Genomic DNA, 19,943 nt, shown 5'->3' with positions numbered 1-19,943 from the left:
CTAAAGTCTATTTTCCAGTGCTGTTAAATGAAGCAGGCACTGGGTGCAGGGCTGATCGTTAGCCTCCTGAACATGGCCCATCATCACGGCTGGCTGGGCGGCAGGGGCCTGGGTTTAGAGGAGACTGCCCCTCACTCCTGGGCAAAGGGTTTCCACTTCACTGCCTCGCTAAGGTCAATCAGCACATGCTGGAAGGGGAGGGAAAGAGAGAAAGGCTGCGAGGAGAGAGGGAGCGGGAGAGGGAGAGAGCGAGGGAAGCGTGTACTTGGAGCGCCAGTCTAATGGATCAGATTTTACCTGACCCTCCGGAATCCCAACATAAGCCTCATCTCTTGTGTGTTGAAAAAATTGAATTATGAAGCTTCTTTTTGCACTGCCGCTAGGAGCTCGGACGCTCAGGCGCAGTGTGGAGAAACTCAGGGTTTACTCTGCATCCCACGACTCTCTGTGGGGTGGACGAGCGCGCACGTTTTATTGACTCCTGTACTACACGTTTTAATGTAAAATCAATGATAATCACTCCTGTCACGGAGCAACAAAAACCCCTCTGCTGAAATGACACAAGCATGAGCAGCAAAATCTCAACTACATGATGACTACATCTAATCCAGCTGACAAAGGTTCAACAGTAAATTGATGTCTAATCGATTACAGTGTCTGTGTGCGTGTATGTGTGTGGGTGTGTATTTGTGTGTGTGTGTGGTATGTCTGAGATGTCTATGCAAGATGAGAGTGGGCGCAATGTTTTCCACGTGTTTTGTGAAGCAATTATATTGTTTATATTAAATATGCATCTGTGACATTGTATTTGTTTATTAAACATTCATCGCACAACGCGTGGCAGCTCCAATACCGGGGCTTCTGCAATAATAAGCAGGCAATTAAAAAGAGAATTACTGTGGCTCAAATTACCACACTGACACTAGAGCGCTCCAAACCAACTGGGTAATTACAGACAGCAGCTCGAGCGGAACACTGGCAAGCTGAGCTTCGTGTGAACGTGTGTGTGGGTGGGTGTGTGTGGCGTAGGGTGGGGGGCAGTAGCCTGACCACTGTCTTCAGCAAAATGAGGGAGCCGGCCCTCGTAAATCTTGGCCCCACCCAGCCTGCGGGCCAGAGCAGCAACTCCTGGTCGAGGTAGGAAAAGCTGCCATATTCGTGATGGACTCTGTGTTGTGGTAAAAATTCATGATAATGGATTCTCAATTCATGCATTCAAACTGGAAGGTCTATGACCAGTGCAGTATAGATTACTACCTTTTAACATTAAATGTAGTTAGCTTTAGACTAGCTGGTTCTAATCTAAGTGGTCCCACAGGCAGGACATTATACAGCCCAGGCCAGACCCTCAGAGCTCCACTGTATCACATTACACTCCGCCAGCTTTATGTGGAGATGCAGGGCAGTGATCCCCCACCTCTCTCTCTCAGTGTGGGTTGTGGTCAGGAGCTGGGTTTCGGCTGCTCTCCACGCCTGACCTTTCCAGGGCCAATTAAGGCAGCGCTGTTATTCTGGGCTGCAGCAGCATTCATACCTCACGAGGACAGCTTGCTTGCTTTGCCTGTTTATTTATTTATTTTTAATAAGCAATCATGGAATTCAAATCATGGAAACCTCAAAGGGTTCATGTGAAGGCTTGAGGTTGGAGAAGGTTTGGAGCTTTCTCTGTGTGTGTGTGTGTGTGTGTGTGTGTGTGTGTGTGTGTGTGTGTGTGTGTGTGTGTGTGTGTGTGTGTGTGAGAGAGAGAGAGAGAGAAAGAGAGAGAGAGAGAGAGAGAAAGAGAGAGAGAGAGAGCAAGGGAGAACATGACAGAAAATAAAAAAGGAGACCAAGAAAGATGACAAGAAAGTAGGGAAAAAGTAAGTAAGAAAGAAACAAAAAACAAGACCAGCATCTTAATGTCAGGCTCATTTTAAAAACACTGGAAAGGCAAAGACTAGCCATTTTGTGAATCTACATCAACAGTGGATATGGACTCTGTTGTGTCTGGATAATCATATGGTATCTTCTTTTTAGGTGTGAGCATGTGTGTGCATGTGTGTAGGAGCAGGTGTGCGCGTGTCAGTATCTCAGACTTTAAACATCCCTGGGTTTTGAGAGTGTGAGGTAGAGTGACAGGATCAGAACTGTCTCTGGGGTTTTGGCCTGAATCAGTTTAGATTACACTCCACAGTTAATGATCTCTCTCTCTCTTTCTCTATTTTTTTCACTCCCTCGCTCCTTCTGGGACAGAGTACAGTGTTTCAGAGTCAGTCACCATAACACAGGAGCACATCATGCTTCCCTCACCCTGCTACTCTTTCGATTATAACCAGACCTACAAACAGACCCCCCCCCCCCCCCCCCCCACACACACACACACACACAAACACAGCACAGAGTGGGCCAGATAGAGAGAGCTGACTCAACTCAGCATGGGCGATGAGCTCTTATACGCAAACTCTGTGCCTGGGGAAGACAGGAAGAGACTACTTACAGCATTTCACACCCTCACATACGCTCGCCAGAGCACTGTGTACAAATGCGCGCGCACACACACACACACACACACACACACACACACACACACACACACAGAAGTCATTAAGAGCGGAGAGAGTGCATAAACAAATGCTTTACTGCTCTGTAGATAAAGAAGCTGCTGTTAATCACATATACCCAAGATTGAATGTGGACTGTTTTCTGTACTAAACATCGCCCTGTAATACATAGTGTATGGTAATTATGGGAAGCTTTATGTTGCTTCTCTCTAGCTTTATGTCTAGCCTCTACCAAGCTGCATATGTAAAGTGGGAATGATGGAGAGGATATAGGAGGAAAGCATAGTGGAGGGCTCATTCATTTGGGAGCAGAGCTTGGGGGAGAAGCAGCCCTGTGGTGGGGATCAGGCTAACAGCTCAGCACTTGTCTTGCATTCTCCTTTCACATTCACTTTACATCTAATCACTTCGGAGACAGGGAGAGGGCACATTTACTGCCATGCAAAGGGGAATTCACACACACAAAAAGAAGACCACACACCTACACACACACACACACACACACGCACGCGCACACACACACACACACACGGACATGCATGCACACACAAAAATACTGTCTTTCACAGCCTTCTATACTTTGCATAGAAGCATAATAGCTTTTAAATGGTTATTTATAAAATGAGAAAACGAACTCCTACTGCACTTACACTGCTCATTATAATGCACGATGCAGCAAAGGAACAGCTGGAAAACAAAGGACTGTAGATGGTGTTCAATTTGGATAAGAAGACAATTTAAATGTACCATCTTTCTGTGCGACTAGGCTTATGTGCATCAGCTGGTGTGCTGAATGTTTATGTTTGGCTACGACATAAGAATAGAATAATGCCCATTTTATGTGCCAGGAGTGTAAGTGTAAAATGGCCTGAGCTGGAGAAGACGGCATATTTCAGAGGTGTAAATGTATGTTTCAGAGGTGTACCTTTACATTTCGGAGGTGTATGTTTATATTTCAGAGGTGCATGTTTATATTTCAGAGGTGCATGTTTATATTTCAGTGGTGTATGTTTGTATTTCAGAGGTGTACATGTATATTTCAGAGGTATATGTTTATATATTTCAGAGGTGTATATTTATGTTTCAGAGATGTACATTTATATTTCAGAGTTCTATGTTTATATATTTCAGAGGTGTACGTTTATATTTCAGAGGTGTAGGTTTTGGGGTTACAAAGCTTAAATCATATTATAAAGCATATTTGGTATAGTTAGCATATCTGGGGGGAGGACCGGGGGGGGCAGGATGGATGAGGATGGGTGAGGATGGACGAGGATGGGCGAGGATGGGCGAGGATGGACGAGGATGGACGAGGATGGGCGAGGATGGACGAGGATGGACGAGGATGGGTGAGGATGGACAAGGATGGGCGAGGATGGACGAGGAGCTCCTGGGTGTGTAGGGTTGGGAGGGAGGAGAAGCAATGTGCTGCCTCTTTGCCTGGGGTGACGCACATGAGCAGAGGAACTCAGAGATCTCAGCACACCCAGCCATTACAGATGCCAGCTGTGTCACATATGCAAAACAAGTGGGGAGAGAAACAGAGCAAGAAGGAGAGACAAAGAGAGGACGTTAAAGAAAGAGACAACCTCTCCATTAAAATGCTTGATAAATGACTCTTTCGCAAACTTCTGCTCTCGCACTCTCCCCTGCCTGGTTTCAATTGTGTTATCCCATCTTATCAGGGTGCAATCTGTGAGGATAATGGTGAGAGGCAGCCAGGTCCTGTTACAGAAGCCCAGAGCATCAGGGGCTGACAGCTCTGGCTCTTCTGCACACAGCGTGGAAATTGTCCTGATAGTCTTAAACCACAAGCTGCAATGAGACACTCAGCAATAGACTGGAAAGAGAAAGCTGGATGGATTGTTCAGTAGGTGTTCATTTTACACTGTACACAGCTCCTGCGAGGGTTAGCAAATGGGATATAATAGCAATATGTAAGTAATGAGTTTAAAAGGAGAAGAGGACTAAGAGATATAGTGCAGAAATCAGTACAGGGCCCTGAGGCCTAATGGCCTCTTAAAAGCCTGTCCTTTTTCCCTCATGAACTTAGTACCTTCAATTTGCCCTACTCACAGCATCACACACACACACACACACACACACACACACACACACACACACACACACACACACACACACACACACACATACACACAAATACAAATAGGCACATACACACAAACAAGCACACATTTTCTTTGTTGTGCATGGACAGTCATGCTGATAACAGAGAAGCAAGTAATTTGAATATAATTCATTATGTCACAGGTCAGCAAGTGTCAGCTCTTAAGGAATACGTCCTGTATAGGGTCAGGGCCAGAGCAGAAGCATTTAGGCAACCTCAGCAGCCTCCCCAGCCACTAGAAATCAAATGAGGCCATTAAGGCAGGCAAGCGCATCCATGCAGATCCAGAATTGCTCTCCTGCCAGAGCGCTTCCCATCCTAACGGTCACATGAGCACCAGCGCTGGCCTCTGTACAGCCCCGTCTGCATACTGCCTGCCAGCACCTCTGGCACATCCCATTTGCATCTCCACTTCATAATCCTACAAGCCCCCTCCCCCCCTCCTGCTCTCGTCGGGATGCAGGTGAATGAATGAGAGAGCAGTGTGTGGTGGTGGTGGGTGAACGCAGGCAGCTCTACGCACCATGGCCCGCACGCAGCGCTGCGTGGGATCTCTGGATGGCCGCGGCAGAAGGAGTGGGGCGATGATGCGCGGGGCGAGGCGCAGGACGCTCCGCCAGCTCCCCGCGCGTCGCCGGGGCCGAGGCCAGGGATGGGGCGGGCCCCCTCAGGAGGAAGCAGAAGGTGAGCAGGAGCAGGGTGGAGCTCAGCCCGAGAGCAGCACTGCCAGGCCACAGGTACACTGCTGTCAAAGACATGCTTCCAGAGCGCACACAGGGCAGAAGCAGACGCAGAGCGAGAGTGTGGAGAATCCTCAGAGCACCTGGCAATCCATGCCCTCACGCCCCCTGCTTCCCCTTACTAGGGAACAGCCTGGCATCAAAGAAAAACACCTGAACCAAGTCAAATTCAACTGAATGGAAACTTCCAAAGAGTTCTCCAAAATTTTCCAAGTATTTGGCACTGTGAAAAGTAGTTTTGTTTTTAAATCACACCAAAAGAAGGCAGAAAAATCAGTGGAACATTCTCCAGAAAACATGAGATCCTTCCTGAAAGGAAAAAGTGCCCGTGTCGGTATCCCCAGCGATACTCCAGTGAATCGAGGAAGGGCAGCACATCAGGAAAGGACACAGCAAAGGAGTCTGTGGTAGAGCTTTGCTGGGAGCACTGGACTTTACCGGCTTCTTCTAAAGCCCCGTTCTGTATCCCACAGAGCTGGCTGCATCCCCCAAGCCCAAGGGAGGAGCGAGGAGCCAGGAGCCCAAAGCCTAGCGGCGAGCACAGCACCAACAGGACGAGCTCACTGCTGTGGTGCTTAACTCCATCCAGAGTGCTTCTCCCCCTCCCCAAATCACACACACACACACACACACACACACACACACACACACACACACACACACACAATCAAACGCACACACACACACACACGCGCACACGCCAGCTGCTGCTGCCCGCGACTCCACCGCCTCTCGGAGGAAACATTAGCTAGTACGTCACAAAAAAGAGGATGATGAGAAATCGGAGAGGAAAAAATGCATAAGTGTGGAGGGAAAATACAGCACGGCTCTCTGCCAGTTCCTGGGAAAGTAGGCAGTGCGGAAAGAGTGGTCGGTGTGCGTGTGTGAGTGCGTAAGCAAGGATGAAGGCACAGGAAGCAGAGTAGTGATAAGACGTATTGAGCAAAATTCCTTCTCCCCTGCTCTCTTTGCTGGCTTTTGTCTCTTCTTATCTTGCTTCAGTCTCTTTAGGGGAGAGCAGCCTCTTCTGTGTGAGCAGCACGCCTAGCAAGCCAGTCCCACTGAATGAGTGGAGTGGCGAGGGAAAGGAGAGAAAGAGAACGACAGTGCTCGCTTGGGTTTGCCTCCCCCTCCTCCTTCTCTCTCCCTTTTCTCTCTCTCCCTCCTTTCTCTCCTTCTCTCCTCTTTCTGTCTCTCTCTCTTTCTCTTCATTTCCCTCCCCCTCTGTCATGGAATGAGTGTATGGCTGTTCTTGTCCATCCTCCCTCCCCTCAGTGTCTCGTTCTCTCATGTTCTCTGATGGGGAGAAAGAGGTGATAGAGAGGGTTTTTCGGCAGGCAGGTGCAGCTTAGCTGAGACTTAATGAAAGAATGAAGTAAGTCAGTCATCTTTCCAAAGAGAAACAGCCAGCCCCGAGAAGCTCCTTTTCTCACTATGCTCCTCTCTGAGTTGCCATGCCGGGAGCGTAGTAAGTGGCGTGAGCTTCAGCACCATGGACAGCGCCAGGAGCAGAGTCAGTGGGGTGAACATCGGAACTGTGGACAGTGCCGGGAGCGATGTCACTGGGTAGACTTCAGCACCGTGGACAGTGCCGGGAGCACAGTTACTGTGCTGAACTTCAGCACCATGGATAAGGCTAAATTAAAGTCAGTAGGACAGAAACATTGGCCTTGTCTTGGGGGATGCATTGTAGGTATACTGGAAAGCACTACATAAACACGAGCTGAAAAGGTTATGGTGGTTGGTATTCTTTTGGATGAAATCCAAAATTTCCTTTTGCTTTTATTTATTATGGACTCTCATCAAAAAATAAGAGTGTAAAGACTGCTGCTCCAAAATGGAAAAAGTGTAGTACAGTGCATATGACCAAATGACAGTCACAAAACTATTAAAACCATTTTTATTCTGGATTATAAGTGTCAACCTCTGCAATGAGAAAAGTGCACAAGTGTGACACATTATCATGTGTGCATAGGGTGAAAAGTGATCAATCCTGCAGTTGGATTAAGTGCACAGAAATGCTGAACATGTAAGTCATGCCATTTCTTCCTGCACATGACATACTCTCTCTTAGCACTGAGGATCATTAGCACTGAATAATTATAACTGACAAAGCGGACCTATCAGATCAACATTGCCTGGGGCTCGAAAAACACCCTCAAACTTCAGAGGACAGCATGCTGCCCCATTTGGAGCCCTGTGGTTGCCTTTGGGACAGAATAATGCACAGTGTTGCAGCTTTAGTGGCATACGGATTAAGAATCCACACAGGAGCCAATGTGGTGCATCCAAAACCTATTTTTTTTCTCTCTGAGGCGAAAAAAAGCAGAGAGATGTTTGTACCACTTACAAGGTCGCCACCTAGTGGTAATGATTTGCCTTGCATTCAAAGCACATATCTATTAGGACACTCGGTCACATGATAACGTCATTCCATTTCAGATGACCTCAAAAGCTGATTGAAAGGAAGTAGAGCATGTTTAAACACAAGCACTTGTATGCAGCATTTTGAACAATTCAAGCAGTGGGGGACTCTTTAGCTGGATCTGTCTGTCCCTTTCAATTTTCTTCAGCACTGAATTGTTTCCCTCTGTTGGGGTCCCACAATGCGCATTTCATAATGTTCCTTTGTGAGGCAGTTGGAGGTTGCTGCTCGGTCCTTCACAAAAGGTCCAAAATGACTCGAGAAGGAATGCTCTTCTAAGCTACTTAGTTTCTTGCCTATTTCCTCTTCCCCCTCCAGTTTCCCCCAAACTCTCCATATGATTTCAGGAAGTGTTCAGCGGTGGGAACAGCATGCTCCCCCTCCCCAGCAGCACCCACTTCACAGCTAACTGGGGAATATTGACCTTTTTTTTTATTATTAAAAATGAGATTGCTGATAGTATGGAACTAATTAAAAATGATGCACAGCTTTGTAGAAAGGATGCTTCATTTTGAGAGGGAACAGGGAGCTGAGGCTTTTTTTTTTTTTTTTTTTTTTTTTTGCCAGAGAACAGCACAAACATATCAGATTTAATTTCTCTTACCGGGAAGAAGTTATCTATCCAAATTTCCATGTCAACTAGCCATTTTTTTTATTATCATTGCACAATGTATTAGGCTCTTATCTCTAGTCTGTCTTTTTAATTGTACTTATGCATAGCTAATCAGCTCGCAGCATGCACTCTGGCCTGTCCTCATCATTCCTCTCCTGTTAATTACAATATTCAACAGTGTTCCATGATAACCCACAGAAATCAAAGCGCTGCTTTGCTTTGGGAGTCCGCTGCGAGGGTGTGCGAGCGAGAGTGAGTGTGCCTCGATGGAAGTGATAAGGAGCAGATTGACACGATTTCGTATTTGGGAAGTTCGCACAGCAGCGAGTGAACAGTTTGCATGCGGAGGAGGGGTAAGGACGACCTCCTGCAGAGAGGAATATTTTGTGAGTGGGGCACCTCTGAGATCCGCTCTCATGTCCTTTCTGAGGGGCAGCAGGCAAGAGTACGTGTGAGTGCACACGCATGCCCATCCCAGATGCCTAGCAGGGCCCTCGGGCACCACTGGAGCGCTCTGGTGCTCGACCTCCAGGAGAGAGAGGCGCTACGAGAGTGGGGAGAAAGGATATTACCTCCATCTGACATGCAGCTGTGCATAAATGTGCTCGGGGGTGTGCTGCACATCACCAAGGTCCAGCAGCATCACTGTAGCTGGGCTGGGTTGGACTGGGTTGGGATGGCCTGTGGCTCTCTCCCTCAGGCCTGCTGAACCAAGCTGCAGGCGGGATGCAGCCATACATCTGGATGAGCTTATGTGCATGCTCTGTGCATATGCATTTGTGTATATGCACGGTTGAGTCCCTGACAGTGTGCCAATCTCTCTCAGAGCATGAAGCTCATGTAGATAATCCAAATGACAGTAACAAGAGGCTCACACACACACACACACACACACACACACACACACACACACACACACACACAGTCTGCAGCCAATAGCAGAGTAGGATAGACAGAATGAGTCACACACTTCTATGCTTCCACGCTTCAATGACAAATCCTTGGATTAGGGGCATGAATGACTGCTTAATGTGTGTTCTGTGAATGTGACAATAAGTGTGAGACAAGAAATCTGGCAGTTAAAAAGAAGGTACGTGTGTCTCTGTGTGTGTGTGTGTGTGTGTGTGTGTGTGTGTGTGTGTGTGTGTGTGTGTGTGTGCATTTATGTGCATGTATCTGTGATGACTCAGTCCTGTGTGTTTAAAAGAATGATACCACACCCACTACCACTGTTTTACAGCACTGGGTCCTTGCACTGACCATATGCAAGTCAAGGCTTGAGAGAAGAGATAGATAGAGAGAGAGAAAGCAGCAGACTGGGGGAGTGGAGAGGAGAGACAGATGGAGGGAGGGAGGTCAGCTTGATTAAACACTGCAAGTGAGCTCCTCTCATTTCCATTGTGGGCAGAGGCACGGGGGACGCAAGATGAGCTGTGTGTGTAGCTTCCAAGAAGCAAGGCAGCCTCTTATCAGTTTGGCAAGCCCATGGTGTGGATTAGCTGTGCTGGGCCTTGGCCTGTAACAGATCTGCTCCTTAAACCAGCACAAGGACGTTTCGCTTGCTTCAGTTCTCTGGCAGTCAGCACTTTTAGAACACATGAGCTCTCCCTGGCTCTCTGGCCAATTTGCATGTGGGAGTAAAAGCCTTCTATTTTGTGAAGACACTGCAGTATCACAAACATGCTCACACACACACACACACACACACACACACACACACACACACACACACACACACACACACACACACACACACACACACACACACACACACACACACACACCCCTGAAAGGAGTAATGTAATTCTTTATACTAGAGAGATGCTGTCTCATTATAAAGACATTTTCTACTGCAGTGGAATGAGACATGTTGAGATGCTACACCAGTAGCCTCCAGTGGTGGCGGGCAGAGGGTGGGCCACTATTATACTACTACATATTAGGACCTGTTTTACCGGTGTAGAGTTACCTAGGATATCCCACAAAATATAAAAGCTTTATGTCTCTTTGTGACTTATTTCACAGGAAAGAAAAATATTTACACACAAACACACACACCCGTTTGTTGCCAGTCAAAGAAAGAATATTATCCTTCATTTTTCTTTCTTTTCTCACTTTATCTAACCTATGGATTTTATGGTGATTCATCATAGAACTGGATGAGAACAATGTGGGTTTTTTGCTCTTTTTCGGTGCCGGGACCTGTTTTTTGTGTTTTGGGGACATATTTGGCCATTTTGATATTTATGGGGTTAGTTTTATTGTGGTGGTGGGAGGATTGGTTAGGTGAGAGGTTTGAGCCATGAAACAACCTCCTATGGGCTGTTCGTTTTTTCCAAGCTTTTGTTCTCCAGTGAAAAATGTACTGTATGCTGCTAATGCTAGCTGTTAACATGTTGTCTATTCTGGGAAAAGAATAAGTAAAGGAAGGTTTTTCTTTTTTAATAATAAAATATTTTTCCATAATTTTTCAATTCTAGCCACTTTACACTGTGATTATTATATTATATCTACCAGTTCAACATCTGAACATTTAAAGTCACTTCTGTGGTCAAGCCTGAGAGTTACTATAAATTCTAGGCTGCTGGTTCAACACAGTCCTAGCATGCCCCCTAGTGGTGAATTAGAGGTAACTCTTAAAAAAAAAGAGAACTGAATAATATTTTATATGAAACTTTATAGGCAGCTTGTAGTGACCTGCACCTGTAATGTGTGTTATGTCAGCAGGCAGAATGAAAGGACATTTCAGTTTCAAAGGAAACTTGCCAACAAAATCACTGCCCTTATGTGAGAATTCTTTGACTTCACAAAGATGTAGTCCCTGTCCATCTTCTGAATTTGAATTATGTCAAATGCATGAGCTAGCATGCGTTTAATATGCATGCGTATTTAATATGTATGCGCATTTAATATGTATGCACATTTAATATGTATATATATTTAATATGGAAATGCTTCCATTCAGCTTGAGCATTTGGGTGATGTCTGAATGTGCAGAAGTGTTTTGGCCAGTGGGCTTTATGTAGTTTGCAGGTGGTGGATTTTCACAGTCTCCTGCATGAGAACGAATCCCGATGGCACATAAAGAAGCACAGAGATGCACTTACCGTCGTTGCAGAGAGGCCCCCCGAATGACGTCATACTGCAGTCACAGGTAAAGCCCTCCCACTGCTGCAGACACACACCCTGATTGGAGCAGGAGTCTTCCTGACACGTAGTGCTGGGCCCTGCACACCGGGGGAATGAGAGAGCGGAAGAAGGGAGAGAAAGAGAGAGGGAGAGAGGCAGAGAGACAAAGAAAGGGCTGCATAAACATATGGTTACAAGGCAGAAATAGGAACAGCACTATGTCATTATTACCATTATTAGAACAGGAACTCCTATATGGAATCTCAGAGACCAGTTTCATTACCTGTGTGACAATGCTAATTCTGTTACTTATCGCTTAGCTATTAGCGACAGTGCTGGGGATGTAGAGGATTATGGAATGGACTGGCATTAAGGAGAGTCTGAATACGAGTTATTATTAACATCATTACATTAATTATTATTACTTTAGTTATTATTCACATTATTATCAGATGGAAATGTAATTAAATTGACCATTTTGTCAATGCTGCAATTTGTATGTGATTAATTCACACTGCTGGGTGATCATTTCTATATTAAAAGGCTACTGATTAAATGTATATTATTACCATGATCCTTGTTAACTCAGAACAGAGCTGCCCTAAGTTCAGAGCAAAGTTATTGTAACACTTTTTCTTAATTGTCTAATAATTACACGGGCTGCTGCACTATAAATTGTGATTAAAAAAAAACAAACGGTTAGCTGCGGCTTCAGAGTTAATAGCACTTGGGCAACATCTGTGGCATTAATAGAAGGGATCTTTTGTGCTAAAGAAGACTTGAGGTGGATGGGAGAGAACACTGCTGTGCAGTGATGTGGAGGTGGAGAGAGACAGACCCTGGGGGGAGGTGGAGAAAGACAGGGCCTGGGTGGAGGTGGAGAGACACAGACCCTGGGTGGAGGTGGAGAGGGACAGTCCCTGGGTGGAGGTGGAGAGAGACAGACCCTGGGTGGAAGGGTCTGATTATGAAGCATCTGGGGGCGGAGCAGCGGACCAGTGGGCCGGCTTCACTCCAACTCGTCCATTAATCTCACTACTCAGCATGTAAAGCAGGTCCAGAGCCCCTCCTGCCTCCAGCTCCGGGCCATTTGGCTGATCAGCCACATGGGGCTGGAGGTGGAGATTACGTGGGGAGACGGGAGGGGTGGTTGGGGGAGATCAGCACTGGGGCTGTGGGTAATGCGATCCAGATGAGCTCCGTTTGCCCTGTCTCTCTTCATCTGGGGGACTGGAGCTGGCTTAAAGTCTCTGTGCAGCAGAGCGACTGGGCTGAGCTGTCTCCCAGTACGCAGCCCCCAACCCCAGTGGAATCTTATCTAGCGGGAAGGAGTAATCTGGATTTGCATTCATAAGCGCATGGGGAATCTGATCTAATTTTCACGGAGAAGATGCTGTGAACTATTTCCATCTCACTTTTGTTGGAGGGCTTGTATACTACATGCACCGGGTGGGTGGGTTCAGTGCCGTGCTTTCATTAACAAGAGAACACAGCAGATAAGAGCTCTAAAGGAAAACAGCAGTGACAGTCAATGACTGTAAGGTGACAGATCTGACACAGGACACTCACGCTGGGACTGTTATTATAAGATTTAAATCATTTGTGCTTGAATTTACTAGGCAAGAGGACATCACACTAGAAGGGCAGAGGGAGGCACTCAGTTTAAACACAGATATCTATCTACCTTGAAGTCAGCTTTCATCAGTGATACTTTTGTCAGCAGGACAACAAGAAAAGCAAAATACATATGATGTTAGTAAAAGCACTGAAAGTCTGAATACTGAAAATCAGTCCGATAAGGTGATGCGGGGGAATGGAGAAAGGGAGGAAGACAATAACAGATGATGCACGAACAGGTCAGGCCTTGGGGGTAGTACATGAAGCACAGGAAGACGGCACCACTGGACGGTGGTCAGTGGCACAAGCTGCCTGGACAAGGAAGTGATAAGGAGAGGAAACAGAACCAGGAAAGAAAACAAATGAGGTGGGTGAAGCGGGAGCACAAGGCCTCGGGATGTAGAGAACAGGTGAGCAGAAGCCCTCCTCCACCCCTACTCTCCTCCACCCTGCTCACCTTCACAGCCCCTCTCCACCTGGCCGGCAGTGTTCAGCGCGTCTGACAGCAGGTCTGGCAAGCGGCCGTTCAGATCCACAGATGCCAGGCAGCCCTGGAAGCCTTCCTTCGAGTGCACCAGCTTAGGGAGGTCCTTATACATTTCCTTCGCCACCCCTCCCACGTACAGATCACCTAGGAAAGATAGGACGTGGTTTTAGATTGAAAAATGTTTATGTTTATTATGTTGAAGGAGAGAGAAAGAATGAGAGAGAGAGAGAAAGAATTTTCTCCTATCAAAACAAAGACATGCCAGCACTGCCAAAATATGGCCATACACCCCTCTGGTGGATAGGGAATATACTGCATAAAACATGTGAAAACAATGCCATGAGCAAATGAATCGTGCACTGTAAAATGCTCTGTTCACAAATTGCATCAAAGATTCAACGAAACTAGTGGAGTACTAGTGCACTGCTGTTCTGGATTACAGGTTAAATCTCATGACATTACCTTTCAAATCAAGGTTCTTGGCCCCCATTGTGGTTTGGGTGGTGATTTTGGTGTCTATCTTGACCGTGTGCAGGTTGTTGGTGTCCCGTGAGATCATCACATTGTGCCAGTGGTTGTCATTGAGGGGCGTGTTGGAATTGCCTTTGATGAGGTGAGCACCATGTCCCAAGTCTGAGACATAGTGCAGGTATCTGTGGCCAGTGAAGAATAAGACACTACTAAATACCCACAGCACAGTCTGAGTCGCTCTCTAACGCTCTCTCTAGCAGACCATGTTCACCATGTCCTTCACCAGGAAGGATGGAAAGTGCTTCTCACCCTTTGACCAGCTCCACCACTATGAAGTCATTGCCGTCTCCCCGGTTGTAGAGGATCAGGCCATCGGGGGAAGTGGTCTTGAACTGGAGGAACAGGTGCATGGAGTAGTAGGCCTGCAGGGTCGGCAGCGTCACGTAACTGGAGCGAGACTTGAAGGTCACCGGGTCGGCCACTATGCTCTTGTAACCAATCATGGCATTGAGCTCGCAGTAGTCGATGTCCCCGTTCTTGCACAAGTCAATGTAGGACATGCCATTGAAGGACAGGCCCTGCAGGTGCCCAATGAAGTTGGAGGGCATGGCAGGCATGTAGAGTTTTTCCGTAATGATTCCCGTCTCGATGTTGTGGAACTCTAGCTGTGTGTGGTCACCTGTGATTTGACCTTCAGGAGGAGACCAATCAGATCAGATTTAGAGAGGGAGGTTTTTTTTGAAAAACTGAAACAAAGTTACATGATTTTTATAAAATCCATATGGATGAAGGGAAATTCTTTAACATTCAATAGCATCCCATAAGCGATTGTTGTGACTCTTAAGTCAGAAAGGAACCTTTTAATTTAATGTATTCTCAGAGTAGAGTCTCAGCCAGCAAACGTATCAGATGTAGAGGACCTGTCCTATGTACGGACCTTATACACAGGCTAGTTGAAATACACAAAACAACACAAAATGCATTAGCTATGAAAATGAATCCCTTCTGTTTATGATGACTGGCCATATGTGTGTATGTGTGTGTGCGCGCGTGTGTGTATGAGGTGTACCTTCTGAGGGCTGTAAATCATCCATCATTAACTTCAAGCTTTTCCCTCTTCTGACCACACGGACCGTGTGCCATTCATTATCATTCAGGTTCTGGCCCACAAAGATGGTCTCTGGGCCTTTACCTACAACATAGCCCCACACATCCGTTACCACAGGGCAGAGATGGTCAGACAGAGGAATGGGGGCAATGTAAAGAGCTGTAATTCATGAAACAGAGAGAGAGGGCAACAGAGAGATCGAAACAGATGGGAGAGACAAAGAGAGAGAGAGAGAGAGAGAGAGAAATAGAAAGGAAGAAAAGAGGAGTCCCTACATTGTGGACAGAAAAGAGACAGCGCAAAGTGAAGAAAGAGCCTGACCACTCAATTACTCCTTGGTTCTGTTCCACCACATTCACACCACAGTTTTATCTTTGCCAGTGCTGGAGTGAAAGGCCCTTACTACCGTGGCTACGAACACTTTCTGTTTGCACTCTATGATTAGAGAGACTTCAGCGCAAACCAAATCTTGCTTCTCAGCATCACAAAACTATAGCAGATGGCCCTGGCACTAACCAGCATGAACGAAGCCCAAGTCCACCAGCCACGCAGTGTCATATTTCAGCCACTAGATGGAGGCATGCAACAAGGCTTCCCTGTTGCCCCACAGGAGCGCTGTCCAGTGTCTGCTCAGTGCATATTCATCTCACGTCCCCTCAATCCCCGAGTGTTTTAGGGAGCACATTTAGAATCTGCGGACTGTAAACTCCATTCGAGAAAGCAATTTCTTGCTTGTAGAGCCCGCCCTTCGTCCCGTGCACCTGGGCAGCGGGAGTAGAGTGAGTGCCATACTGCTGGACGCGTCGAGGAGCAAGCTTCCACCGGCCATGGTGTCTGCTCGTCAATCGCTTGGATGCTAAGGGGCCACGGTGTAGCTGTCAGCGGCGCCCGGAGTGCATCTCACTTGATAACAGGTAAAGAAGAGACGCCATTAAAGAACTGCCAGACTTGCTATTGATTTCCCATTCCACCCTGCTCACGCTTACTGTGAATCCAGATCAGGTGGCCATGAGTCAGCTCAGAAGGAGAAAGGCATAAAAGTCTTTACAGTTTGAGCTGCTCCACAGTGCCCCCTAGAGGAATGCACATGCTCTGCAGTCTACCTCTGTGTGGACAGGAATGGAGGAAGTTGAGGAGCAGTGTAATATGATGTAGAAGTGCTTTAAGAACATAATGATTCAACCACTTCTGTGCTGACTGGATGCAACAGATGATGGGAAGTTCTTGGGTTATTACGGGCATCACTGCCATTAACACAGTCGTGAATGCGGGTTGTAGGACCAAGTGGGAACCACACAGGTGTCTTTGGCCACACTGCCCTCATTAGTGATTAAAAGGGACCAAAGCTTCAACTCTGCCTGGAAAAGCCTCTTGTTGCCATGGAAGTGGGGCAGATGGCCATGTGTGTCCAACCACTTTTATTCCCCTCTCCCAAGCTGGGGGAAGAGGGCACAGTTAAATAAAAAGAGAGAGTGGCTGGCACAAGCTGGTAGGAACACTGACAGGCCAGGGCCAGTGGGAGAGTACAGAGCACACAAATACACACACACACACACACACACACACACACACACACACACACACACACACACACACACACACACACACACACACACACACACACACACACACACACACTCTCACACATTCCAAGTCTCAAGGAGGAGAAGAGAGTCTGGTTCTTTTAAGAACACCTGTGAGGAGCAGGTACAGGTGGTCATTTTGATTAAGGCCATCCTCCAGTGAGGACGCAATGACTCAGCACTCCAGCATCTCATTAGTCTGACCCATTTATGAGACATTTTACAATGGGCTTTTTAAACCTTTTACTTGGATTGAAGTAATTGGTAACTGATGGTAATAATGATGATAATACAATTAGGTCTGTCACCATTTTGGTTCATTAAATACCAAAGATGGTTTACAGCACTGAATCTAAAATGTAAAAATTCTAACATTGAATCAATAACACCTAGCATTTAATTAATTCCCATCAATTAGATTTTTTAGAAATTATTTAATAAACCTTGAAATCAAAAAGTCATTGAATCACATAACATCTAAAAAAGCTAAAAAAACAGTCAAATGCAGCCAGAGGCATGCAGTAACCCTAACAGTTTCCAGACACATCACTTTCATCCTATTGTCACTCAGTACACATTAACAGTGCATAAGTTGATGTGACAGCACTCTCTTAGTGTAACCCACTATACCCCAGGAGAGAGTCACAGCTCCTAACTGGCATTTGCTCGCTGTTCGTGTCGCTGGAAAAATGGTGCTCATAAATACACACACACACACACACACACACACACACACACACACACACACACAGAGTAGAACGCCTGTGGTGGACAGAGAAAATTAATGAGGATACAAAAAAGAAGTGAAAAGCTGCACAATAGCAGGCTGTTAAAACATGCAAAACCCCTGCTTCTTTCCCTTCTATAAAACATCCAGGGACCTTAAATAAAACATCTCCTTTTGCTCAGAACCAGAAGTTCCCTAGTACAGCCTTTCTGACATAGAGTCAGACAAAATGAAGCCCTGTCCTTGAAAAGGAACATGTTGCTTAAAACAAAAGGAAAGGGTAAAGTCTTTAGAGCAGTACATTTACTAAAAGACACTATAACTGATCCAGACACGAATTACCACAAAAGGCAAAATGGCTGCCACTTCTAGGGCTGTCATTTTAAAATGGAAGGAGAGGAAGCTACATTTTCTAGGGAGCAAAATACCAGAAAAGTTACAAAAATGCGCCCTAGATTACAAAATCATTGTAGGAAATCTGCCTCATGTGTGACAAATCGAAGAAGAAGCGCACATTAGTGTCTGCCTCCTTGGAGGCAGTGTTGAAAGAGGGAGGCTCAGTAAGGGAGCGTCAGCAAGAGCCTTTTCCATTACTGCCGTGTTTATTAGCTGGAGGCCTGATGCACAGGTGAGAAAGCGACTGCCACACACGTCACCGTTCCCTTGCCTCTCAGCCGCTAAAGCTGCGTGTTTTCCTGGCTGCGCTCAGACCAGCCATCACTGTCCTCCCTTGTCTGTCTCCCTTACCTCCTCTCTCCCTGCACTCCCGTGTGATTATCTCACGGGTCGCCATACATCCTGGGTGCTGCAGCTCAGGGTGTCCCGCGCGTCCTGTACATCCCGCGGCATCGGCCTGGGGCCCGCAACGTCCTCTCGCACGCTGCCGGTGCCTTCATGGGACTCAGGACTACAGGGAGTGCTAGCAGCACTGGAATTAAAGTTTCTAGGCCCTGGGGCCAAAAAACAAATCTTCTATAAATAAGAAAAAGACACTGAAGGTTTAAGATTTGTAGAGCCAAGTGGTGAATATGCCACTGGGGCGGGACTGTCCCACGAGCCCTCTGCATGCTGCTTGCCACAGTTTAGGGGACAAACCACCGTTCTATTGAGAGGCAGAAGATCAGTTATAGGGACAGGCACTGGGACAGGAGGATTTGGGTTCGGTGCCCAGTCGAGTAGTACATGAACAAAGTTAGCTACTCTGCCCAGAGCTGAGCATCACTGAGACTAATTGGGTTAATGCCACAGTGATGGAGCAGCATCCTGTCGAGGGGACATAATTATATGACCATCTGTTCTAGAGCTCAGAGATTAGACCGGCTGGAGACGGAGAGCCGAGCTTGTGATATGTATCCTTCTAAATGGCTTTCAGCACTTTCCTCTAAAGATATACTCCTAGAGGAAAGTCAGTTTTGGTGAACACTATCACTCACTTCACATTGCAATAGAGGTGCATCAACAGAGCATTTGAACATGCAGAGTGCACACACACACACACACACACACACACACATACACACACACACACACACACACACACACACACGTGGATCACATGAGATTGTGATGGCTGTGTTTCCCCTGCTTGGGCCTTGTGTGTCCTGCGAGTGCCAGCACTCTCTCCTCTGTCTTCCACGCTATTTGCATTACAAATGAAAGCCAAGCTTTGGCGCTGCATATTTATGAGTGTGACCATTCCGGTAAGTGGCATCGCTGCTGCATATTTATAGAAGAGGTTGTCTCAGTGAAATGAAGTTCTTTCGAATTCTCATGGATCTCACGTTCGTGAGGCGAAGGATTCTCTGGACACACCTGAATGTCTCCATGAAGATTGGTCACAAGGTGTTATTAAATCTGCAGTCCCAAGTTCATTTCGTAAAACCTTCTATTTGCGTGTGACGGTCTGTGTATATGCATGTGCATCTTTGTATAATTTTTTGTTTTGTTTGACAGAAATCCGCAATGTCAGGAACAAATGAAAATTTTGCAATCCACTACCCCTTTTTTGTTTATAAAATATGGGAAGACAGAAGACATTTCCCTTTTTGTTTACAGAGCAGAAGATGTGGCTGTGTTTCTACTGTTCAAAGGAAAACCCCAAACCCATAACCACAGCGTTACAGTGCTGTGTGTGTGAGTGTTTGGTGGGGGCATGTCTATTTTTATATCATTCCTCGTATGAAGAAAAATGCCCTACCTGTGTAGGAGTGTGCATGCCTGCATGTGAGTTTTCTCCTTATATATCTAGCTAACTGATTGTTAACATCGATTTGCCTTGTTCTGTTTGCATAGTCTGCGTGCCAGTGAGAGCGTCTTTGTGTATTTGTGATGAGGTGCGTTTGTGTGTGCAAGTGCGTGTGTATGTGTATTTTCCC

At 46.5% G+C, this 19,943-nt stretch overlaps 1 protein-coding gene across 25 annotated transcripts in view; it reads right to left on the bottom strand.

The window, feature by feature from the left end:
- nrxn1a (neurexin 1a) overlaps nucleotides 1–19,943 on the bottom strand; it is a 125,310-nt gene that overhangs the window by 30,699 nt on the left and 74,668 nt on the right. For 21 of the 25 annotated variants that reach the window (XM_081697429.1, XM_081697431.1, XM_081697438.1 and 18 more), the window contains 5 exons: nucleotides 15,220–15,342; nucleotides 14,460–14,841; nucleotides 14,142–14,332; nucleotides 13,650–13,823; nucleotides 11,554–11,673 (listed from right to left, as the gene is read on the bottom strand). In XM_081697429.1, the coding sequence (XP_081553555.1) occupies nucleotides 11,554–11,673; nucleotides 13,650–13,823; nucleotides 14,142–14,332; nucleotides 14,460–14,841; nucleotides 15,220–15,342 (990 nt within the window). Of the gene's footprint in view, nucleotides 1–5,191; nucleotides 8,377–11,553; nucleotides 11,674–13,259; nucleotides 13,286–13,649; nucleotides 13,824–14,141; nucleotides 14,333–14,459; nucleotides 14,842–15,219; nucleotides 15,343–19,943 lie in introns of those variants that run through there. The other 4 variants (XM_081697453.1, XM_081697450.1, XM_081697452.1 and 1 more) reach the window with 4 other exon arrangements.

The sequence above is a fragment of the Electrophorus electricus genome, chromosome 15 (genome assembly GCF_041902795.1).
Source record: "Electrophorus electricus isolate QZ-2024a chromosome 15, ASM4190279v1, whole genome shotgun sequence".
NCBI classification, from domain to species: domain Eukaryota; kingdom Metazoa; phylum Chordata; class Actinopteri; order Gymnotiformes; family Gymnotidae; genus Electrophorus; species Electrophorus electricus.
Note: the sequence above shows the minus strand (reverse complement) of the source record. Positions and strands in the feature narration are given on the sequence as shown.